Source organism: Lycorma delicatula, chromosome 12 (genome assembly GCF_047948215.1).
Source record: "Lycorma delicatula isolate Av1 chromosome 12, ASM4794821v1, whole genome shotgun sequence".
Lineage (NCBI taxonomy): Eukaryota > Metazoa > Arthropoda > Insecta > Hemiptera > Fulgoridae > Lycorma > Lycorma delicatula.
In genome coordinates, this window is record NC_134466.1 from 55,455,422 (window position 1) to 55,482,690 (window position 27,269).

Genomic DNA, 27,269 nt, shown 5'->3' on the forward strand with positions numbered 1-27,269 from the left:
TAACGCCGCAGACACCGCCGCCGACGCAATCAGTTTCCGTTTGGAGGCCCCCGGTACTGTGTGTTCCGCGAATAATCTCCTGATGGCTTTTATGGTGAGCCCTACTTTTTTGCACACATTTTCTATATGCCCACCAAATTTGAGACTTTTATCTATTGTCACCCCTAGGTATTTTGTATCCTTGACCTCAGTTATAACCTCTCCACGGATCACGACCCGAACGCCGCGCAGTCTTCTCCTACCCGTGAAGAGGATACACTTGCTTTTTGCCGGGGACACCTCCATGTTGTTGTTTATTAGTCAGTTGTCTATGAGTTGGAGGGAGCGATTTGCTTTATCCTCTGCATCACCAATTTCCTTATCTTCCACCAATAGTGCAATGTCGTCAGCGTAAGTGACTACGCTGACTCCTTCCGGATAAGGCAACCGGAGCACCCGGTCGTAAAAGATGTTCCATAGCAAGGAGCCTAACACAGACCACTACGGAACTCCACCGAAGACCGGAAATCTCACCGCCCCCGCCCCCTCCAAAGTGCGAACCTCCGTCCGTCTATCAGACAGGTAGCAGTCAACCTGGTTTAGCAAGTGTTCATTAACATTCATTTCTCTGAGCGCCGCTACAATGGCCGTCCACGGTACCGAGCCAAACGCATTTTTGATATCTAACTGGACCATCAATGGGATCCTTCTGGTCCTCCAAGTACCGCTCCGTACCTCCGCCGCCCAGCTAACCACCCTGTTTATCGCATCCAGTGTCGAACGGCCCTTACGGAATCCATATTGCTCCAAATGTAGGCTTCCGTTTAGGTCCAGCTTCTCTTGGATCCTGGTAGCAAGAAGTCTCTCAGCAGCCTTTTCCAGTAGTAAAATGAGTTAAATATATTTTGTTCCGCCGAGATATATAATCCAAACATTTAATTAAATTCATGGTTTTAATTAAAATTTATTTGAAATCGTGATATTTATTTTTAATATAAAATCTGTATAATAATATAATAACACTCTATGTTCAGAAAATACAATCCTTTCACTTTATACCGTTTAACAAATCGATAGCATTAACTGATAATTATAACATGATATGCATTTCCGAAAGAAAGTACTTAACCTTAGAAATTTATATTAAATAAATCACTTGTTAGAACAAAAATATACCGAATTTTATATAAATCTTGTTTTTATGGGCTTTCACGAACTGCGCATTCCTTAACCTCCTTAATTCTGTTTTACCTCCTACTGGATGAACATGTAGAGAAAAACACTAATAACGCACCAAGCTTACCACTGGTCATTAACCCAGCGGTTCAATTATAAAACTTATATATTTAATTTTCTTTGTTTCCATACATAGGAAAATGTAATATTTTTACTGACAAAATGGGCAGTTCACAGCTAGTTTAGAAAGAATAATGAACTGCTGAAAATCGTTAGCATTTCAAACAGATACTTACATCAAATTGAAAAGTATAAACAAACATATTTGTGTTAATGATCCTATAACCAGAAATCAATATGATTTCTTAAAAGAACAAAATTACTAAATATGATGAAACGGGGTTAATAAACATGACGATCACGTTCCTGACATGTTTGGAATATTTTAATAAAAAAATAAATTTTAAAGGAGTAACTTAAGTTTGAATATTTAAATTTATAAATAGAATGTTGCGTATTATTTGTATTCTTTCAATTTAGTACTAAACAAATCTTCTTCACATTTTTAATTAGTGTTTCCGTATACGATACTTACGTTAGTATTTGTTAAATTATAGTGGTGAACTCGTCATCGCAAATCAACTGATTTCGAAGTAGAGAGTTCTAAGGTTGAAATCCTAGTAAAGGCAGTTACTTTTATATGGATTTGAATACTAGATCGTGGATACCGGTGTTCTTTGGTGGTTGGATTTCAATTAAACACACATCTCAGGAATGATCGATCTAAAACTGTACAAGACTACACTTCATTCGTACATATCATTCTCAGTCATCTGAAGTAATACCTTACGGTGGTTTCGGATGCTAAACAGAAAAGAGAGAGATAGAGAGAGAGAGAGAGAGAGAGAGAGAGAGAGAGAGAGAGAGAGAGAGAGGGGGGGAGAGAGAGAGAGAGAGGGGGGGAGAGAGAGATGGTGAGGGATACTTGGTGTGTGATTCGCGACCAACGGTTTTTTCTGCATTTATATTGGGAATTACAATTTATTTGAAAAACTCTTATTCATATCTGCGCAAGAAGACCGACTTTTCGTTATTTTATTTTGTTTCAAATTGAGAAAGTATTAGCTCATTCTAATCTAAAATTTTACAAAGAAAACGAATTAAGAACTAAATAAGAAACATAATTAAACAAACGATCAAGAATCAAATTTAAATAAAATAAAACTATGCGCAAATATAAATAATTTTAATATAGTGTAACAAAAAAATCAGTAGTAAGAATTCTGATGACTTTACTTTGCAGTTAGAAACACACTGATTTTCATAGTACAGCGCGTTAGAAAAATTAACTAGTAGGCTATATACACATAACCCACCGGGTTGGTCTAGTGGTTAACGCGTCTTCCCAAATCAGCTGATTTGGAAGTCGAGAGTTACAGCGTTCAAGTCCTAGTAAAGCCAGTTATTTTTACACGGATTTGAATACTAGATCGTGAATACCGGTGTTCTTTGGTGGGGTTGGGCTTCAATTAACCACACATCTCAGGAATGGTCGAACTGAGAATGTAGAAGACTACACTTCATTTACACTCATACATATCATCTTCATTCATCCTCTGAAGAATTATCTAAACGGTAGTTACCGGAGGCTAAACAGCAAAAAGAAAGACTCTATACATATACATCTATTTTAAACTCTCCCACCACTATGACTCACTGTATAAGCGCATATAAAAAATAAACCACTACACAGTCAACATAACCCTTATATAAAAAACACATGCCCAAACATGATCGTCAAAGCATTAAAGCTATCTGAATACGCCGACAAATATCGTTAACAATAGATATCGCAGATAAAGAAACGTCACGTTTCAACTTGCAGCATCATAAAAAAACTACGCTTCTAATTTGTCCCGCTCAAATTTTTTCGATCTTAAATTGAACGTGATTCAACCAATCTTCATTAAATTTTCACACGCGCAACTTCAAATACACTATTACAGTATATACAAACTTCAATGGAATTATAAATCTAGTACTTTTGGAGATTTTCGTCACAAAATTTTATACAAATCCCGCTCAGATTTTTTTGACTTTAAATTGAGCGTAATTCAGGAACGATTCAATTCATCAGATTTTCACATGCACAACTTCAGATACACTGTTACCGTATATCTAAATTTTAATGAATTTGATTTAGTAGTTTTGGAGATTTTCGAGCTACAAAATTTTATACCTACATATATATATATATATATATATATATATATATATATATATAAAACCACAATTTAGGTAACTGATATTTTCAAACTTCTCATACTTCAAAATGTGAAAATCATTTTCACTCTCCATTTCCACCATGCGACCGAAAGTAATGCCGTACCTTTCTTTGAAGTGTTGGTGAAAACTATAGAAATGATTGCAATCAAAGATAATACAGGTGATTCAAAGAAACGGGAAATTTAAAAAATTAAATAACGTTAATGAAACTTTTTTTTAGAAAATGAATTTTATTTCATGTAATGTTGCCATTTTAGGATACATACATTTTAGTTTACTTTTTAAAGATGTCATCTTCCAGGTGACCTCCTCTTCTACGTAAACACTCACGAAGTCTCTTCGTTAAATTGTTCATGGTTTGACGTAACATCTCAACTGAAATTTCCGCAATTGCTTCTCGGATCTTTGCCTTCAGTTCTTCTGTGGAACACTTTGATTTTAAGGTGACCCCACAAAAAGTAATCGCAAGCTGAGAGATCAGGCGATCTGGGAGGCCATCTAATATCACCATTTCGTGAAATGACACGTTGTTCAAACAATCGGCGTACAGCTGCCATCGATATTCGTGACGTTGCTCCGTCTTGTTGAAACCAGGCTGTGTTAAGAATTGGTGGAAATCTCTTTTGTTGTTCCATAACAAAGGTTTCAAGCATGGCTACGTAACGAGCCGACGTCACTGTAGTCGCAAGACCGTTGTCATCCTCAAAAAAATAAGGGTCTATAACACCGTAAGATGACATAGCACACCACACGGTCACTTTCTGTCTGTGCAACGGACGCTGTTGTAGCTGCGTAGGATTTTCTTGTGTCCAGTATCTGAAATTTTGCTTGTTAACAAATCCACTGAGGTGGAAATGCGCTTCGTCTGACATCCACAGTTCGTGAACAAACTCTTCGTTATCATTTATATTCTGAAGCATTACATTACAGAATTGTGCTCGCACAACTGCATCGTTCGGTTTCAGTTCCTGGACGATCTGCAACTTGTATGGATGGAATTGCAAGTCCTTCACTAACATTCTTCGAACGCTTGAACTATGCGACTGTAAAGATGCTGAGAGACGACGGATTGACCGATGTGGACTTCGTGTGACAGCATCTTGTAAAGCTTGAACATTCTGTGGTGTGCAGACGGTTCGCTCACGGCCTGGAGGTTTCTTTTTCATTGCCGAACCGGTTTCCTCAAAATTATATATCCATGTTTTAATTGCATGTGCTGATGGAACACGGTCGTGCCGTCCCAGATTAAAATGACGGCGAAATTCTCTACGCGCTCCTTCCACACTGTCGGGTTTTTGTAAAACGCTTTGATAGCAAATGCATGTTGCACACCACTCCAGGGATCCATGACAACTAAATGGCAGGTTAGGTTAGAGTGGTGGGCGTCAATCGCCCACGGCTACCAACACAACTTTCAAAATTTCCCGTTTCTTTGAATCACTCTGTACATATTAACAATTTGTTCATTTATATATTCATTATTCGGTTAGCTAAAAGATACCGGTTAAAAATATTATGTAATATACATTTAAGAATAACGTTTTATTTGACTCTTAATTTTTTTTTGTTTTCATTTTCATTTCATGCTCAACAAAAGTACGATTTTTTTTTTTTCATTGGATTTATGCTTTTACGGTACAAAATTTTTACTATATATAATCAGTTTCATACTTTCAATTAACTACGAAATAAAAAAATTAAAAAATTATTATGAAAGAAGAAGAAATTTCATTAAAACTATTGGCAGTCACAACTGTCTGCTAGAAAAGAATTATTTCTTAGTTCTCCAAAAGAGACAAACACATGGTTTTTTTACTGTACACTTATATGAAATAGAATAAACCCCGGTTATAATGCGATTATGAAGGAATAAGTGGTGTTACAGGACCAAGAAAAGATATTGTAAAAGATTCTAAGTTTATTATTGCTGTTATAGTATAGGCGAATTTCGTAATTTAAATTAAGTAATTTTTTAATATATCCGTTGTATTATTAAACAATAAACTCTCAAAGAAATGTAAAAATTACAAATATAAAAAAATAACTGGCCTTCTAGAACCGGCAGGAAAGGAGTTTGACGTTTTGATAACTTTGTTTTGTATTAATATCGATGATTTTATCTTTTAAAGAGTAGTAGATAAACACTCTTTAGATACAAAAAAAAGACTTTACTTTAAATGTAGCATGAAAAGAAGAAAAATTTAAATTAAGTAGAAACCAATATAAATAAACAAATACGAGTATAACAATAATGATTTTAATTAAAAATGTCCCTTTTACTTTTTAAAATGTTTTTTTTTTTTTGTTGTTTTAACTCTCTTGCGATGTTTTTATAAAATCATACTATAATTAAAACTAATAGCTTGAAGAATAATGAAGGATGCGGCGATGAAGTGCCGTTCATTGGCTGTCAACGTCGTTCACTTACAAAAGCTGTGAAGAGGTTACAAGAGAAAAATCAAAACGCTAGAGAATTGTATAGGATTCGTTATGGATCGAGCAGAATAAAACCACAACTAAGAGCTCGCTTCCAGATAAATTTTTAATGATTTTTTTTCCCATTGTATGAGTTATGCACTTTTGTAATTGTATACTGTGTGTTTTAAAATTTATTAGACTGTCACGAAAAACTTTCTCAAAAATAATTCTTTATACCAATTTTTAACGGTTTATTTTTTTTTAAAATTCGTGATTAATTATTTACTAAAATAAATATCCAGGCATAATGAATACCCCCAGGGGCTCTCCTGCACCAATCTGGGCCACGTAGGTCCAGGGGACTGAGCCTCAGACCGGCTGACTATTAATAAAATTATCATAGAACGATTAAAATATATAGTTTAAAAAAATAAACAATAATAAAAAACTATTCTTTATTAGTTGAAATTTTTTTTTAATTAATTTTTTCTTCCATATTAAAATTGGCCTTGAGAAAACTAAAAAAAAATAATACTTGCAGAAAAACTTCTATTCTTAAATATTTTTAAAACTTCAATTTCTGTATAGTCTCTCAACAAAGTTACAGTATTTTGAAATTGTACTGGTAGAAAAAGATATAAGATGAAATAGAAATTTTTATCCACAATATGGCATGATTTCTTTCAATTTTATTTAAATAAACTGAAACATTCTTAACAATAACACAAAAAGAACAAGGTTTATGCTTCCTAAGGTACAGTAATCAAAAACATTTTCCTTTCAGGACGACCACCACAGACACATATTTTTGCCAAATAATTTGAAGTTAATAATTTACTTCTTAATGCGTTAAAAGATTAGAATCCCCTCTGCTACCCAATCGTTTATCTTTTAATCAGTGTAATGTAAGTCAATACAAATTTCAATTTGTATAGTTCTCAACTAATTTAATGTATAAATTATTTGCAAATTCTTATTATTTAGTAAAATTATTTTAAAGGATAGTTATGGTAAAAAAAATATCTAAAATACATTGGCACAGTTTAGGAAGAATTTTATGATGAAACAAAATCTGTTAGATCAAACAAATTTTTGAATTTAATATTCATAAGTATTTTTGGAGTGTAATCCATAATATAAGTAAAATATTAACGATAAAAAATCTGTAAAACAAAAAATAAAGCCTTCAAAACATAGTTTTATAAATGTTTGATGGCAATTAGTTGGATTGAAAAATAAAATGAAGAAATTATGAGATGTACTAGAAAAGAAAAAATTTATAACAGCCACTGAATAACCCATGAAACCCACCTGGTAATAAAAAGATAGAGCAGCAAGGGACATTGTCCAGGCTCTGCGATCTGCAGGGAGAAATAATGAAACTCCCACCATTCTTGCATTCCGTTCCATAGAGAAGAGAAAAAAATTGTAGCACAATTTTGTGAATAGGGTTTATAAACCTTATACCTATGCTTATTTTATTAAATATGTATATTTTGCTGAAATATTAACATAATATATATTATGTTCAAGGTCTTCATACTCCTTGACAAATACATGTTATGAACCTGGTACATATTTTGAACATTTGTACTTACATATACTTATCCAATGGATCAGTGTCTGCTTCACACACCATCATGCTGAAGTTTTACATCTCGCATCCTTCTTGATATGTTGAGAAGCATCTCTGGAGTAATGGTTCAAAAGACTCTTCCTTTTTACTGTTAGAGGAGTCTTAATTTGTTGCAAATCGAACTTGAAATATATAGGCCTTGATTATTCTCACATTAATTTGTCAGATATGGTAAGAATGGAGTTTTGTTATATTCAATTCAACAGGATCAGTGACGCTTGTGAACTGTGGCCTATCATAGAGCTGGAATCGATGGATTTCCCATCAAGCTGGAAATTTTTCCTTTAAAAAATCGCTTATTCAAGGAGCAAAATGATTTGCAGTTTTATCTTGCTGTACCCAGACATGTTCCATTATATTCTTCTCTTGGAGTCATGGCATTAGCTATCTTTCCAATATTTGCAAATAAGAATTACCATTAATGTACTTTTCAAAACAATATCGTTGGAACAAATATCACGATATCATTCCGGCCCATATTGTGATGTGTGGTGGATTCCTTTCTGACTCTCTCACAGAATGTAATTTCTCCTTACCCCAGAAAACTATATTCCTGGTTAGTGAACTGTGATAAATTGTATATTCATCAGAGAATAACGTTCTTGTTTGTATACCGTGTTTTGAAATCTTACTATTAAAATATGGTAGGCTGCAAAACATTCTTCCATGTCTCCATTCGATAATTATTTCACAGTATGAGTGTCCTGTGTAATCTTGAGAATAAGGATACGAAATTCAATAAAGAAATTATTTCTTAGGAACCAAGTACAAACAAATTTCAAAACAGTAGCAACATTTTTTGTAAGGAAAAATACAGGAACTTCTCAGACATATTTACAGTAGAAAGGAATGGTAATAAGTTTACTAGATTACTTCCTCACCTTTCCAATTCCATCTGGGCCAGCTTACAAGAGAAGTCCTGAAATCTGTTCTTAAGAACTTTTGCTAGTTTAGGGTGAGTCACGAAAACTTGACGATTTTTAAAGGAAAAAGTTGAAAACCTAAATTTTTCACAGTTGACGTTTTCTGTGAGACTGGTGCACTTGTACAAACTTAATAGACTTACCATCTGTTTGAGTCTCTTTTCCCTCTAAGTCTGTTATGAATTGGTATGATTGGTGGAATTTTACCATTCATCAATATATTTATCTCCTGTTCCCTTCAAAATCTGCACATTACAAAAATCTGCACAGTTCAAACCAGTCTTATTTCCATAATAATTTTGGATGAAAAACAATGTAAATCTAACTACAGTAAATGCTAAATTCTTTATACAATTTTATATATATATTGAACAGTGATTTTATTTTATTTATTTTCACAACCACAGGTCGTTGACCAATAGATTACAGTTTCTTCTGTTAAATTAATTTTGTGATTAAGAAAAATGCCAACAAGCCTGACCGAGATTCAAACTAAGAACCTTCTGGATGAAAGGTAATATTACTGGTGTTAGAATTACTAGAATGGAAATAATATATATTCTGTATTATGAACCGTTCGTAATATAAAACCAGTAGACGCCAATAGATTCTGCTGTTGTCTAGTAGAGCTTTATTGATTCAGAACAGTCACTTGTATTGGTGTTAATACAACACACTTATTGGTGTTAATCTGTATCTTGTTACATCCACAGATTGACAGCAGAGAATGATAATTTTGAATTAGAAACTAACAACAATTGTTGGCTCGAGACAGCATTGAATCTAAAAAATGAAGGGAAATAAAAAATCAACAACATGAGTTGATTTTTTGTTGGGTAAAAATTATTTATTTTAAATTACACATATAATTCAGTCTATAATACTTCTTTTTTTTTCTTGTTTCAGCTAAATTAGATGGTGTTAAAACATATATGAGGATGAGAAGGGTTCCAAATCATCTTCAAATTAAAGTTATTAAATGGTTTGATTATCTTTGGCTTACACAAAAGTGTTCGGATGAAGAAAAAGCTGTGAGCTGCTTACCTGGTAAAATTTGTTTTTTTAATCCTTTTACTTAACTTGTTTTTAATTAATTTTTTTTTTTATTATACATATTACTATATAGATAATTAAATTGTTGATACACTAGTATTTTAGATTGTTAACAAGTTTGTGTATGTTTGTCAAAAGTAGACCTGTAATATTAATGCACTGAAACCCTATCTCTCAAGTCCTCTGTTATCTAATTTTTAAATCTCAATTAAAGTCATTCTTTCTTTCTCTCCCCTCCCACACTCTGACTTTCAAACTCATTTGGAAGTTTCATTTTCAAACATACTCTTCACTTCTTTGTTTCACATGCCCTGTACATTTCTGGTCTTCCAACAGGACTTCATTGACATTATGTTTTCAATAAATACTAACTCAGTATTTCACATAGTAGTTTTTACTATTTTAAGAAAGTAATATCATTGATTTTTATAATCCTAGGATGTAAGACCCCAAATGGGATCTCAAGATCTCCCGGTGGTGCATATTTGTTCTTATTGAATTAATTCCATTCAATAGGAATATAATATAACATATAAAGTACGATATAAATTGAAGATGTTAGTATCTTTTTGGTTAATTAACTTCATCATATGATGTTTTACTTTAAATTAGTTAAATGTTTAACTGTTTTTCTCTGTAACTAATAGCTTAAGATCATTAGCGTAAATAATGAGTATTTATAATGTATATATGAGTAATGTAATTTATATGTTATGAGTATATGCAATAATGATGAGTAGGGAAATTTACTGTGTACTTGTATAGAACAGAGCACTAGATCAAAGAGGTATTGCAATAACTGCTTTGATCATGAGAAACCCTTTATTATGGAAATTAGTAATTTACACACTGCTATTATGTATTAAAACACAAGCTGTATCAAGATATATATATAAAGTTAATTATTTTTAAAAACGAGATTATCCTACGCCAAAAAATAGAACAATAGTGGTTATTTTATTTTAATATTTATGATCAAGACAAAAATAAAATGAAGTTTAATTAGATAATTAAAAATAATTGCAAGATACAAAATAATACTTTTTCAATTATTTAATTAAATTTTTATTCATAAGTTGTAGCTAAATTAACAGACTGACCGTTACACCAACAGCAATTCTTGACAATACAATATTATCATTTAACACAAAATTTCATTTCATCTTTAATTATGTGTAATTCAAATAAAAAAGTGAGATATAAATTTGTGCTTCACAGCATTTAGTGAGAAAGACAAAAATTCGTATCTCAAAAAAAAAGATAAATTCAGAGAATTAGAAATAAACTGGAGGTCTATTAATTACAATGTACTGTTTTATTTACAAGAATTAAATAAGTAAGAGAAACTATTTCAGTCACCTAAAATAATAAAATCGATGCATGTAGGTTTGTGTGATTCACAATTCACATGGAAAAACTATACATCCAAATTTTTTTATATTACTCAACTTTTTATTTTATATATCGTTTTCCAATAATATAACCTAAAAGGAACTTTGATAAGGAAAAAATTTAAAAGATTTCTCTAATAAGAGTGAAAAAATATTTGTAAGAATCTAAATACAAATTTTTATATCTAGATTTTAATAGATTTAATTTTTTAATTTTGAATAGATTTTTTTTTTATATCTAGAGTAAAAACTTATGAGATTTTTAAACTATAATTATTTTAAACTAATGTTGATTTGGAAAAAAGCAGTCCAGCCATATGCACAGCACATCCCCAGCACTGAGTCTTACTTTGTTTACTGACCTAAATAACAAAATTGTTCTACAAATTAAATTTATTTTGTAAAAAACAGTTGCTATTATATTAAAAAAAATGTAAAATTTGTAATTTTTTAGAAATAACTTGGTATCTTTTAAATGTGGCAGTGGAGCTAAGTGTGCTGGTGGAATTGTTAATTTGCTCTATTGTAGTATGTCATTTCTGTCCTGAAAAATGAAATGGAATAAAGACCCTTAGCAGTTGGATAGGCCTGCAAAAACCAATCAAAATAAAATATAGTCATTTACAAGAAATTGATAGCCAAGAAAAATATATGCCTCTTGATAGAAGTAAAAACAGTATTACAGAGAAACAGCATAAAGATACTTTTACCTAGCATGATCTATAGCTCTTTAAAACTGAAGTTTTCCCTAAGTTTCTCAACTAATCTCTTGAATTTTATTACAAAAATACCTTCAACATGACATCTTGCATTAATCATGAACAAAATTAAACTTCTTTTGCTACAAGGAACAAGGATGTGATCATAATAGAATTTTTCACACTGTATTCAAATATGTACAAATAAATAAAGTTTCTTCATCACCCACCATTTTTTTGTTGAATTTAGGTAAATTTTGAAAGAAATGTAAGAATTTACATGCAGAACACTAATCAATTTACCTAAAATCTGGTAGTTGATTTCCTTTTGTGTTTGATATCTCTTCCAATAATAATCTACAAGCATTTATGCATTTTCAATGGTACATGTTTTCTACGATGAGATTTGCTGGTGGAAGCGTTCCTATGCTCATGTCCCTCCAGACAATCTGGAAATTGTCTGGAAAGAAATTTAGGTGCTATCCAAGAAATGAGTTTAAGACAAATTACACACCATATACTTGTATGATTGTAATAATTCACCCAGTGCTACATGGATGTTAAAGGATTTATGATTTCCTAGAATGTTTTACATAATACTTATAAATGTGCGCCACACTGATTTTTCAACTCGGCTTTATAGTTCTTCAAATAGCCCATCTACTTAAAGTTCTTATTTGGGGACCTATAAAAACACCTTTTTAATTTGAATGCCACTAACAAAAGGAAATCTTTCTTTCAACTAATGAAATCCAACACCTTGTTTATCTATCATCTTAACAAAGATTTTGAGAATCCCTAATTATACATAGATTGAATGTAGAAGAATCATTTTTGAGTAGGGGATGTATTCCATTTTTCTCTTCGGATCTAAGTGTTTCACGTTTTGGCTATTCCTTCCAAATATAATATATTTGTTTTGGCCCTGCTATCCCACACACACAAAAAGCAACAAAATTTAGTATAACCAAGCTACAAATCCATTAATAACTCAATAACTTTTAAATCACAACATACATGTAGTCCAACGGTACTTGTTTTACTGAAGTTTTTCTAACAGGATTTTCATATTGTCTATGTTTCACATTAGTTGCACAAGCTAACAGCAGGGAAGAAAATCTGTTGCCTTATGCAAAAGAACAACCTTTAAACTAGTTTTTGAAAGATTGCAGAACAGTTTCCATTCCTTAGAGTTACATTCATCATAAAGTGCATCCATGATAGCACATGATAGAGTATACTAAACTGTTCAAAATAAATACTTCTTGAAAATATGTATCTCGAAATTCTTCCTGATGATTATGACAAAAACATATTTTAATGTCAACATGGAGAGGATTCCAGTCTTACCAGATGAGGAAAGTGGATTCTGCTTCAAAAGTAGTATCATCTTGGTCTTCATGATGAACTTCGTAGTTACTTCATATTCCAATTCATTTTCTAAAGTTAGATGTGTTGGAGGATGCGGTACTGTTAAGTCCTCACCATGAGGCACTGGTCTTATAGTAGATGGTAAATTCAGATTCTGCACTGTATGTTTTGATTTACTACTAATTCCTTTTATCTTTATAATACAGAAATAAGAGTTCAATAGATGGTCTTGTGATTCACATCACACTATCAGTATGTCAAAACTCATATGCCAATTATTCCTAGACCAGTCTGTCAGATGTTTCATACAAATTAAACAGCAGATATGAGCGGCCAATTTTTATCTTTATCCCACTTTTACAACCAAAATATAGATCAAACAATTTTTTACCATTGGAACCTATGATTGATGAACTATGGCTCCACTACATGCAACAGGCTTAACCAAAATTCCCCACACACATAACAGAAGTTATCTGGATCAGTTACGCATGTCCTTAGTACATTTATTCATGAATAAAACACACTTGATACAGAAAATGTAAATTACAAAACCCAATGAAACCATAGTGCATGCATATATGTGATGTTAAACAATACACGTGTATTAATTGTATGATTCAGAAGACTACTCTGTGCTGACATGTTCTGACACTAAATGAATCATCAAGTGCGTAAGCTACTGCTTCATAATGTTATGTTTGTACCCAACACTCTTTTAGAAATAATTAAAAATATTTTTTTATATACAAATGTTAGCTCTAAAAAAATATAAATTATCTAATAGAACCAATCAGGTAGATGCATTACACTTGTTAAGTAGCTCAGCATTACCTTAAAATAAGAAAACAGTTTAGTTAGCATCAGTTAAATTCATATGAAACAACCCACCAGGTTGGTCTAGTGGTGAACATGTCTTTGCAAATCAGCTGATTTTGAAATTGAGAGTTCCAACGTTCAAATCCTAGTAAAGGCAGTTATACGAATTCGAATACTAGATTGTGGATACTAGTGTGCTTTGGTGGTTGGTTTCAATTAACCACACATCTCAGAAATGGTTGATCTGAGACTTTACACGACTACACTCATATATATTATCCTCATTCATCCTCTGAAGTAATACCTGACGGTGATTCCTGAAGACTAAAAGGAAAAAAATTCATATGAAACAAACCTAGTAGTTGCCTGAGGACTGTCTTACTTCTATCCTTTAAATAACCAGACTGCAATGAGCCACACCTTAAAAGTAAATGAAGAATTCCACTTCACATACTAAGCTTATCATTCATGCTTGTTGAAAAAATAATTCTAATTTTCATAAAGTTTTATACAAAAATACAATTAATTATTATTTTGCAGTTTCACCCTATTAAGAATAATTTAAGTAATTCACAAAATATGTTTTCACTGAATTTTATAGTTATCATCTTTGCTGAACATTTTATTTCTATTTAATCTCCAAAAAATATCTGTAGGAATTATGGAATCAATGTTTATTTTATTTAGCTTTTTCTTAAAAATTTGTTGATTGAAAATCCGCCAATTTTTTTAATGTATTGTTGGAGTAGCGTTCATAACTGAAAGCCTGTGTTACAATTGAATCTCAAAATATATAATTATAAAAACCATTCTTAACTTGGTTTCACCATTTTTGAGATGGTTTAAAAGAAAATTCCAAGATATGTTTTCATAAAATGTTGGGAAATTATCATTTGTTTGAATTCCAAGCTTCTATCAGAATAGATTCAGAAAACATAGAAATATTAAGGAATACATTTCTTTAAACAGATTAAACATGATTACCAATCTTAGCAATGTTTTTAAGAAAAATTACTAAACATATAGTAAATATCATTCTCAGTATTGTTGGAGTGAATACTCCAGACAAATTTCAATGTTGCATCTCGACTAGACAAGATTTGTTGATTTTGTAAAATCAACCCTCTCAGGGGAAGTAAGGAAAAAAGTTTTCCTCTTGCTAATAGTTTACTAGGTAAATGAAGCATCCATACACCAGCTTTCAAGTTTCTAGCTGCCAGCTGATTCCTAGCTCTTGTTGTATCAGTACCTCTTCAAACCTTTTATTAATTTAACTTCTTAGGGGTTGTTTATCAAAATAACTTTTCTTAATATCCAATTATCCCTTAAAAATAACTGTTTATTTTCCAAAAATTTATGAAATGGTAGTTGGTGATGAATAAATCAGTGAGGACTTTTCCACTTGTATATTACATCTCTTTTTCATCCTTTAATGGTGAGCAAAAAACATCCTTCTTTAGCTAATCTGTACTACTTTTTATATCAGGTTTAAACCCCCCCCCCCCCCAATTGTGGTCTCATTGCCTGTTTCAATTTAACCCTTAAAGTGCTAGTTAAATTATTTTTTCTGTCTGGTCCTAAAGCCTCTCTTAGAAACAATTGTGCATATTTTCAGCTTTCTAACTGTTTGGAAAATGGTAAAATTATCGTAGATTGAATGACTCAATAAGAGCTTCCCATTTAAATATATGAATGCACCCTTTTTCACCCAAACAGGACTGAATAAAAAGAAATCTGTTTAGTAATAGTTTTGTTCTCAAGATAAACAGTTCAAATTTGTTTCAGTCCTCTGATCACAGCATGATTTTTCAACCCAAACTAATGTAATCCCATAAGCGTAAGAATTGTTAATCAGAATTATTTTTGCTTATCATTCCTAAAGGTACTCTTGGAAATAACTATGTAAATTTTTACCTTTTAGATATTCAAAAAATATTAGATTAGTAGCAAGCGAATATTAGAAATTTGGGAAATATTGAAACTGGTGACTGCGAGGCTTTCCCTTGCTTCCCCAGCAGATTACTGTATGATTGATTTATTAATGTGTTTACTTATTAATCATTGTGTTTTAGATAAATTAAAAGCTGAAATTGCTATCAATGTTCATTTGGATACATTAAAGCGTGTTGAAATTTTTCAAAACACTGAAGCTGGATTTTTATGTGAACTTGTTCTACGTTTAAGACCAGTATTATTTTCACCTGGTGATTATATCTGTAGAAAAGGTAAGAATAATTAATTTATCTGGTCTCTCATTAATTTATTTATATTTTTTAAATTGTCATTTTTACTGTTCAAGTAAAATGAAATTGTACGGTAATGGAAATTGTACGGTTACCATAAAATTTCACGGGAGGCAAACTTGGTGATCACAAGCGTGAAATCGATAGACTTGATTGCGTCTGAGAGGCAACAGCGTTATGTTGCTAAGGTGAATTGAATTTGGAGAAAGTAAAGGAGATAGAAGATCATGATGTTGCCCTGTGGCAAGCCAGAGGGTATAAGTAGAAGTGTGAGCATGATCTTTTTCGTAATGTTGGTTTGCAGGGCGCCTCTTGAGTACACCCGAACAAATATGTTATGCAATTTCTTTCAGGGCATGGCGCTTTTCGGGACAGCCTACAGAAGTTCACCCTGGTGGACTTTGGTATGTGTCCACAATGTGGATTGTTGGACGATGCTTATCATGCGATACATAAATATCCTAGGTATGACTTATGCATATGGAGACCATTTGTGGGCTTCATATTATCAGGTCGACACTTGATCTCCGTGTTAAATGGAAAATCCGGGCCAAATGGGTGATCGTAGAAAGTTTTATTGCATATTTGGTAAAAGGAAGGATTGCTGAAGGAAAATGATGTTCGTTTGGACTTAACTTCTTTGTGTTTATGTTTGGTTTAATTGTTATTTTGTTACTGTTTGGTTACAGATTTTTTTCTTTGTTTTTCGTTAGTTATGTTTTGTGTTACTGTAATGTTACATTATTTATTGTTATGTTTTGTTAGTGTTTTTGTGTTGCGTTTTACGATTCGTTATGTGTCGAACTGATAACTGAAAGGTAGGTAGAGTTCAGTTCCTTCATTCATAGAAAGTCATTCAGTCTTGTTTGAGACTTGGCTAGATGGGTTTTGTTTAGAGTTTATGTTAGTAGGACATCGATGGGAGTGTCTTTTGTGGCATTCGCATCCTGGCATCCTGGCTGAGGCTTGACTGAAATATGTCATTGCCGAGGTACTGAAGATGACCTCCGCTAAAGCCTATAAGGGTTAGATACGGAGGGGTTGGTATGGTGACCGAAACTGTCGCATGGAGGATGTTTTTTCCCTATGGGCTCAGGATGTACATAAATATCGAGTTGATAACTAAAATGAGGTTATTTTTTTACACGACTGTCTAAAAAGGAGTATAATGTTTTTAAGGTGTATGTGTGTATGTTTGTTCCATGGTAGCAGCTCAACGGCTGAACCGATTTAAATATTTGACATCGCGTTTGAATTCTTACGTTACCAGGAATGTCACAGGCTGTATAAATATCACTGATCTCTATATAACTGGATAGAGGATCCTTTTGGCGTAAAATACAATTAAGTGTTCAATATTGAAGCATACTTCAGCGCCGCAGAATGAGTGGCTGGGAACTAAATAAAACCATTGGCTGGGAACACTGCGCGACTATAATCGTGATGGTAGGGATGTTTATTTTACTGAAGTCAAATAACCAAAGAACAGTCATTTTCGCAACACAAACAGAAATTTACGGACAGTTATAGAAGATTTAAATAGAGATCAGTGTTCAAAATACAAAATCAGAACACTTCCACTGCATCGGTTTAAAACTTGGTTTTATTCCTATTGTTACTTACCTCTGCGCATGCGCCGTTTCATTTTATTTAGTTCGAGCCACTCATTTGGTTGCGTTAGTTTTTACCAATTTCAATACATGAGTCCTCTATCTAGTTATATATAGAGATAAGTGGTAAATATGTACTCTCTCTTCATTCTAAGGAGATATCGCATAACCACAATGCAGACGACAGCACTGTGGAGCAGTTTGCCTAAAAAATATTGCATACTAAAGTTACAATTTTTTGTAATTCCTCACAAAATGTTATACTTAATTTTATTTATTTATTCAATTATAATTATTTATTTAATTTACTTTAGCTTACTTTTATGCTAACCGTATAACATTTTTAATCCCTCACAAAAGTTTTAATATAATAAAACCAACGAAAACAATAATACCCCGGATTTCCGGGGTATTATTGATATCATAACAATAACTACCATATTATTAAAATTAATTTAGTAGGTAAAATATTTAACTTGAATAAAATTTTATCACTTCAAAACGTTAAGAAAATTGCTTATCTTATTCTCTGTCAGTCTCCAACAACACTAGATTTCCTCCATTTTATCCGATTCTTCATCAGTCCCAGAAGGTGGCGTTGACGATGAATCATTTCTAACATTACTTATTAGTTCAACCACAACATCGAAAAAATTATCTAAGTTCCACATTTTCTTTTCTTCTTCTGTAACAAACATGCTTCACGCACTGTTTCCATTTATCAGTTGATACCTCGTTCACGTCTTTTTCAAGCAGAATTTTAACGTCGTTTTTGAGTGTGTATTTCGGGCAACATACAAAACTTTACTTGACTTCACACTAACTTAATCGGATTACGGTTACAGTGGTAATGGAGGAACCGTACCACAGTATGGACTTTCGTCTGAGCCAAATCATCGATTCAAAATTTATTAAATTTGTCACGATTGTGTTTTACATGTTCAAGGAGTTATGCTTTTAAACTGTTTTCTCCAAAGTGGATATTTTTTTATTGCAGCAATAAAGCAATTTCTTGTTTCCTCCATGAACTGGTTGAAATATTTTCCAGTTTTACACTGTGGTACGCAGCATTGTCCATTACAATAATACTATTTTCGGGTAATAACGACAATACTTTTTCGAACCACTTCCTAAAAATATCTCCGTTCATGTCATCGTGTTAGTCTCCAGATTTTATATATATATATATATATATATATACACATCTAAAGTAAAGTATGAAGTTGATTGTAGCTACTTCAATATCAGAACAGTTAAAATATCAGAACAGTTTTCAGGCTAGAAAAATGGGCTGCAGATCTTTATTTAGTAAAACAATCGTTTATTTAATACAAAAAAAAAATATTCGTTCTTATCAAACCAGAAATAGAACATTTTTTTTATATTGCTAAATTTTATATATTTTAATAAATTACAAAATGTAAAAGGTGTTGCAACCAATCTAATAAAATTAAGAGATTTTAACGTACAAATCTATATAAATGTAAATGTTCGTTTGTTCAAAATTTTAAATCTCCGAAAGTTCTTCACCGATTGCTTTGAAATTTTGATACAACGTTACATTCGAATACGTGCGTGGTTTTATATACCTAAGATGTTACGCTTGTGACAGGTAAAAACATGCTTCTTTTAAAAACAGCGCTATCTGTTGGACGTAAAAGCAACACACGCTATACTAAATATTTTACGACTCCATTCATGTTTTCGGTATGTGTATCCACTATAGAATAAAAAAAGTACTAGACCGATTTCCGCGGGGGGGAAAATGGAAAACGGGGAAAAGGAAAAGGGTAGGAAATAGATGAAGTAGAAGGGATAAAACGGGAGAAAGGGAATATGGTAAAGAGGATAGGAAAAGGAGGAAATGAAAAGAGGGAAAGGTTAAATTTTGTGAACTTCTGTAATGTTAATTTTGTTAATGTTTTATCAAACTTTCAATTGTGTTCATTTAATCTATATATATAAATAAAAAAAAAACACACACACACACACACACAAATCTAGCAATAGCAAAGCATTGCTGGGTCTGTTAGTAAGTAATAAATATTAATATAAATATATTTATCCTCATGACAGAGTTTGTATCATAATATTATTTTTGTATAATTATTACTTATTATGTGTTTGTCCATTATGGTTGATAAAGAAAATTATTTAAAATTTAACTTTTTAAGTGACAAGTGAACCAGAATTAATAAACCAAGAGAGAGAGAGAGAATTTTTAAAGCTTAAGAATACAATTGTTCTTGCAGCCATCTTTAGTGACTTTCTCCTGTTCTAACCTAGAGACATCAATGTTAATTTCAATAAGATCAGATGATTTTTTCTGAGTTAGATATGTGATTAAAATTTGATCAAAAAATTCATTAATTTGAATTATACCTCATCATTTAGTGTACTGTTGTTGTGTGATTATATAATTCATAATATTAGAATACATTAAGATGTGGTAATTTTTATGTATGTATACTTTATACTATTACATATAATTCCTAATAGTATTATTTGAGCCAGGATGATAACAGGAACACTAATGTAGATGTAAAATGTATGTTTAAAAAATTTTGTTCAGTTTTTCAAAAAATGTACAATTTTAAATAACACTGATAGACAAAAAATTTTTTTTTAATGTTTCTCTAGGTGATACCATTTCTTGGATTGCTTTTTTGCTTATATTACATATCTGTAAATACAATTTTTCTATGACCCTTACTTTTAAATAAATTACACTTCAAAAAATTAAGGGAAAATATAATTAAAATCTGTAAAATTTATAATTTTGCATGGTCATACCTGTGTTAGAATGATTTTTCTGATGCTTTTCTTTTATAAATATCCTCAGGCACATCCTGAATTAATGTCCAACAGTAATCGGCTAGCATGTCAATATTCCATTTCCCTTTATAGCGGCTTCCCATCACCAAAATGTCCTAGTGGAAACGTTCACCGTATTTGTCACTTATATCGCCGAGGTTGTTCAGAAGAAAATCCAGATGTGAGTGGAGAAAATGTATTTTCAAAGACATATTTCGTCCCATAGCTCTGTATAAAGTAAGAAGTTCATTAACAATATCGTGATGACTGTCGGATTTTTGTTTGCTGAGAAAAGTTTTGTAAATATCTTTAAATGAAGCCCAAGCTGCATTTTCTACATTATTTAACATCGAATTAAATACATCATCTTTGATCAACTCTCTTATTTGAGGACCAACAAATATTCCTTCTTTAATTTTTCCTTCACTAACATTCAGAAATTTCTGCCTGGCATACAAAACTCCAGGACTATCCTTCATTGCTTTTATTTTTCATTAGTCCTAGCTTGATATGGAGAGGGGGTAAAAATATTTTTTGTGTTCAACTAAGGGCTCATGCATAATATTTTTCCCATTTGGAGTTAATTTGTCTCGTTTCTTCCACTCTTTGGTAAGATAATGTTTATCCTTAGCTCGGCTGTACCATTCGCAAAGAAAACACATGTACTTAGTATAGCGTAACTGCATGCCCAACAAAATAGCTATAACTTTCAAATCACCACGTATGTTCCAGCTATGTTTTTTATAATTTATTTTTTCAGAACGTCTTTCATCACATTGTATGTCTCTTTCAAATTAATACCATAAGCGATTGGTATCAAAGGATATTTGTTACCTTTGTGTAGTAGAACCATTTTTAAACTATACTTGGATGAATCTATGAAAAGGCGCCAGTCCTCAGGTTTATGAACTTGTCTTAAGTGCAACATAAGCTCATCAATATATGTGCAATAAACCAAATTATTTTCATCAATAAAGTACTGAGAAAATTCTTTTTGTCGGCTTCGAAAGCCCAAAATTTTTGTATTTTTTTGAAGTAAATTCCAACCTTGCAGTCTTGATCCTATCAGTTCAGCTTGATTTTTTGATAAATTTAAATCCCTAACCAAATCATTTCACCTTGTGATATAAAATGTGGCTTATTGGAATATAATTCAAAATCAAAATTATTGTTGTCTTCTTCAGTACTGTCTGATTCTTCATTGCTGCTTTTGAAACATACATTCACAGGTGGCTCAGGAACTGGAATAATTTCACTGTGAGGTACAGGTCTGATTGCAGATTGCAATGAAGGATATTTTGCAGTATTTTTAGATTTTTTAGAAATTCCAGACATACTTGTTAAACAAAAGTAACAGTAGGTTACATGATCCTTTGGTTCACACCAAATAGCAAAGCCTTCCGTGTACCTTTCAGCTATCCTCTTTAATATACAGAACAATTAGTGCATACCATATGAGGAGCCCATATCTTATCCTGATCACCAGTTTTACACTGAAAGTACAAATGATATGCTTTTTTAATTAAAGATGTAATGTTTTTTCTATTTGATTTTACAGTAAACTCACCACATATATAAGAAAAAGCATCCACATCATTTACACAATTTTGAGGCATTATGACACTGAACTGTTAACAAACTTAAGACAGCAATAAGACTGAACAAAATTAATTCATTCCTAAAGTGCTTTATACAAAGAACACAGCTGAATTTTCAGCTACATGTTGTGACCTGCACAGACTACATGTTTTGACCTGCACAGTCATGATTAATCTTTTCCATGAAGTCTTACTCTTCAGTATTAGATATGATGTCATAATATGTGACGATAATATGATTTAATTCCTTGTCTAGTATTGTTTATTTATAGCCTAAAAATTATGTTAAAATAGTTAAACAATAAAAAATGAGCTAACAAAACACAATATAGGAGCTTAAAATGCTAACTATACGTTGAAAAATGAAAAAAATCCATAAATTAAAATTTAAAAACTGTAGGTGATAAAAGATTATGAGTTCATATATGTTTTCGGCATCAAAAAACAGATTAAAATCGTGTATCATGTAAGAAAACAAAAATTATATTTATCAGTGTAATTATTTTTTCTCATATTAACATAGACCTATTACAATTTATTATACTTTACATTAGACTTTACATTAGACTTTACAATTTATCTATTGTAGCTCTTGTATTTTCAGGTTTTTTTATTATCGGTGGACCTGATAACTGTCCACTTGATAACTAGACTACTACTAAGTAACCTATATAATGTGTCTGTTGTTATGATTTATATTAAATATTTTTCTATTTACTTGTGTAAAAAGAGTGAGAATATATGTTCCAAAATGCAGTGATAAAAAAATTAGCTTGCTATATATTCTGAAAGATAACCTACTTGAAAAATATCCTAAAATCAGTTACTTTTTATTTCATTAATGTTTTTAATGTTTCATAAATTACTTAAAGTGAATTGTATTTTAATAAATTTAGAAAAAAAATACTAGATTCAGATTAAGCCTTCTCATCATCATCTGTTTTTCTGCCTGGCGGCAAGTCCCTTACACCACCACTGCTCCATCAGTAGTCCCAAGTATTCTCTTTCATTCCATGCAGTTTCCAATCTTCACCTCATCTATTATCATCCTTCTTTTTCTTAGCTTCTTTTCTCCTTCTACTGCTCCTTCTGACGAAGTCATCAAAATTCCACTTCCTAACTGACCACATATCCCAACCAGTTTCTTTTTCTTTCATGTACTTCCCACACAAGTGTCTTTTCTTCTTTAATCATGAACATTACTTCCCCATTCCTCATTTTATCCAGCCTTCTCCATATCTGCATCTGAAAAGCCTCAATCCACTCCCTCTTCCTCTTCATCTGAACTTTTACTACATGGTAATTTCTCCTTCTTACTGAAGGCTTCCTTTCCCATCATTATACTACCTTTTATTATTATTATTATTATTATTATTATTATTATTATTATTGCACTATCACTGTATTTTATTCCAGCTGTTTTTTATTCCTCTGTGAATATAGTCCCCAAATATCTGTTATATTTTACTTTTTCTGTTCTTCCTTCACTTGTCCTTACCACTTAATGCTCTTTGTTGTTTATCTCCATTACTTTAGTTTCTTCTATATTTATTTTCATTCTATACTTTTTCATTCCCCCTCCAGCACTGTTAAAAATCTTAAGCGCTTGTGTACCATCAGCTAAAATTACCATATCATCATCAAACCTTATGCATCCTACACTTACTCCTTATTTTTCTTCATATTTATATAACTTATAATAACTCCAATGGAAGTATTGAACAGTGTCAGTGAGAGGCAGCGCATCCTTGCCTAACACTTCAACCTAGATCCATACAATCAGTGATATTCTTACGTACTTTTATTGCTGTTCTTTGTCTAATGTATAACTCTTCAATTAAATTTCTGTCTTTCCATTCTACTCTTTTCTGTTTAAGAATCACCTTCATTTGCTTCCATTAGACTATCGAATTCCTTCTCTAAATCTGTGAAACTCATTCCTCTAAACTCTATTAAATCATTCCTCTAGACTCACTCCTCATTCAAACTCATTCCTCTTTCCCCCTCTACATTTCTCTCTCCAACAGATCGTAGTAGCCAACTAGCATCTCTGGATCATTTGCCGTTCCTGAAGCCAAATTGTTATTCTTCTGCATTCTCTTCTGTGTATCAAGCCATATATTTAATTTTTACTTATTTTCCATAATGTGTTAAATTACTTTAAAGCCAGGTTCACTTTTTTGCACAAAATAATGCTGTAATCGTAGTAGTACTTCTTATTTCAAATTACTAATAAATTTTTTATAATGCATAATTCACTAAATCTTAATTTTTTTACAGGAGAAGTTGGTAAGGAAATGTATATAGTTAATAGAGGTAGACTACAAGTAGTAGCTGACAATGGACGTACAGTTTTAGCAACATTAAAAGCTGGTTCATATTTTGGGGAAATTAGTATCTTAAACATGGGGACTGCAGGTAAAAAACTGGGTAAATATAAAATTCCAGATACCATCCATTTGATACCTTCCTTTTTTATCTGTCTAATTCTTTCAGAAATCTTTATTGCATCCTATGTCGCATGATATCCTTTTGGTATCCCCCTTTTGAGCCTTTTCTTTAGAGTAAAGTAGTGTTATAAAATATTTTTATTAATTAATTACTTTTTAATATATTGTAGTTTTGTTTTACTTTTCAATTTATAATAATATTTTTAATTATATTGTTCATTTTTCTTTTACAGTTTTTATCTTTGTGTTTTTTTTTTTTATCTTTTAACCATTTAACTAAATAAATAATTATTAGAAATTTATAATGGTGTAATATTCTGACTTCTTTATTATTAGATTGATTCACTCTATATTCAATACTTCATCACCAGAGGATGATGATGCAATTTTTAAAAAAATATATCAAGTTTTTTATAATCAAGATTCTTTTTAAATTGTTTTTTAATCGATATTATTTCTTAATTTTTATAATACTTAGTAAAATTTTTATACAGTGAATATTAAACTAATTAGAAGAAGCAAACTTGATATGAACTGTAGAATGTTGTTTTATGAACAGCATATTCTGAAATGCATTAACAGAAGTTAATTAAGTTCAAGAACAGTTACATAAAATCATTTCTTGGTAAGTGAGATATTCTAAAATGCATTTATAAAAATAAACATAGGTAATATTACAATGAATGTGATATTTCATAAGTTAGTTTTAATTTATGTGACTAAAAAATGAATATCTATAAAAGAAAATATCAATGAAGTTATAAAGTCAGAAAAACTCAAAGAACTTAACAAAAATAATAATGAAATTACACTTTATTATGATTTAAACAATTATTTTACTATTAAATTACTTTATTATAAAAAATTATAATTATTAATAAACAACTAAATTAATAAAAATAACTATAAATAATTTATTTGTTTACCTGTATCCACAGCAGAGTTGCAATATTTGGCCTTTGATGCATTTTGAATCAACCCAATGTTTTTACACATTCTAAAATATGTCAACTTATGTTCTCATACACAAACTTTAAGGTTACGTGATAAATTAATTAATAAAAATATAAAATAGATATCATTCTTACAAATAGTGAAGTACTTTAACTATTCATTATTGAATTGGAAACTATTTTAGATTAATTTTTATATATATAAAAGGGTTTGTTTCATTGGATTCCAACCATAAATGTGCTGGTTAAGAAAGTTGATAAAGTGAATTATTGTATGAAATTATACTCAGAAGAATAAAATGTTAAAAATTTTATTAGCATTATCAGAGATACACTAATGAAATGTTTTCAGCATATTCTATTTACACAAAATGCAGAATTATGACTAATTAAGTAAGCTTGCTTTAAATTAATTTTCTTGACTTAAACACTAATAAAACATTTTATAAAACCCTTTTAAACATATTTTTTTTATAAATTTTACATACAAACAAACAAAATACAATAAATCAAAATAACTCATATTAAAAAGAATTTAAATTTGGAAAAGCAGTAATAGTTAATTAGTAATTCAAACATAATTCTACAGATTTTACCTGGTACAAAGCAGTATGAAATAGTTCTACATTAAAAAATTGGTTTTTATAATACATATTTACATATTATTATAATGTTACAAATCATTACAATTTCTGTTTCTACAATTGTAAGAACTGTCCAAAAAAAAAAACAATTTTGTTTTGAAAGAAATCTGTTTGGTAATTTACATATTACTCTGACTTACTTCCTTAAAAGTTTTCCCTTATTTAGGTTTTTCCATGTTTAGAACAATTTGTAGAATTTAGATTTTTGTTATGATTTATCAGTTATGATGGATGCCGGTGTTCTTTGGTGGTTGGGCTTCAATTAACCACACATCTCAGAAATGGTTGAACTGAGACTGTACAAGACTACACTTCATTTACACTCATACATATCATCCTCATTCATCCTATGAAGTAATATCTGAATGGTTATTCCCAGAGGCTAAACAGGAATACTTAAAAATGTTAGCTGATAGCCAGAAAAAAGTTGAACATAATAAATTAGATTATCTTATGTAAACATTCAGTTTAAAACAAAATATCTTCTGATCAGTTTTTAAAAAATATAATAAGAGTTTCTTTCATAAAAACAATATTATTACTCTATAGATGAATTTTTGAATAAAACCAATTAAAGAGTTTTTAAAAACCTTAATTTTCTGTATGTTATGCAATGTTTACTCAAATAATTTTCATTAATGCCTTCTAAATTGTGATTTTTTGTAGATGTTTTTTTTTCTATTTATTATTTTAATTTATTTACCTTAGTATTATTTCATGTGTTTATATTTTAAATAATATAAATTTTAATCACATATGATTTTTATCTTATAATTAATTAATGAAGTATTTTATGATACTGCTCTGATCAAGTTTTCACTATGGTTTCTCTTGATCATCCAGGCAAATAGTGGAGCAATTCCTTTTTTTTCCATGGAGTAGTAGGTCTACCCCTTCTTACTGAATAATCTATATAATGCTTTATTATGTACCAATCAAAATAAATAATTTATTTGTTATTTACCGCCAAGTTGATACATAGAAATATTTTATTTTTATATATTTAAAAATGTTAAAAAGTTTATTTAGTAATTAAATTACAATAGTGTTCTAATTTACTTTCATTACATAATTTTTATTTTTTCCTATCAAATTGTTATGTTATGATTAATTATAATGGACCATTAATAATTAATCATACATACAAATTCTAATAAAGCATTTATTCATGAAAATTATTTTATGCAGCAGCTTTTTATGATGAAAT

The 27,269-nt window shown here is 30.8% G+C and overlaps 1 protein-coding gene across 1 annotated transcript in view; it reads left to right on the top strand.

Annotated features, from left to right (window-relative positions):
- The window catches only part of LOC142332762 (uncharacterized), a 689,554-nt gene that overhangs the window by 618,886 nt on the left and 43,399 nt on the right, over positions 1 to 27,269 (top strand). Inside the window, exons 7-9 of the mRNA XM_075379377.1 lie at positions 9,325 to 9,465; positions 15,823 to 15,975; positions 24,296 to 24,445. Of these exons, the coding sequence (XP_075235492.1) occupies positions 9,325 to 9,465; positions 15,823 to 15,975; positions 24,296 to 24,445 (444 nt within the window). The remainder of the gene's footprint in view (positions 1 to 9,324; positions 9,466 to 15,822; positions 15,976 to 24,295; positions 24,446 to 27,269) is intronic.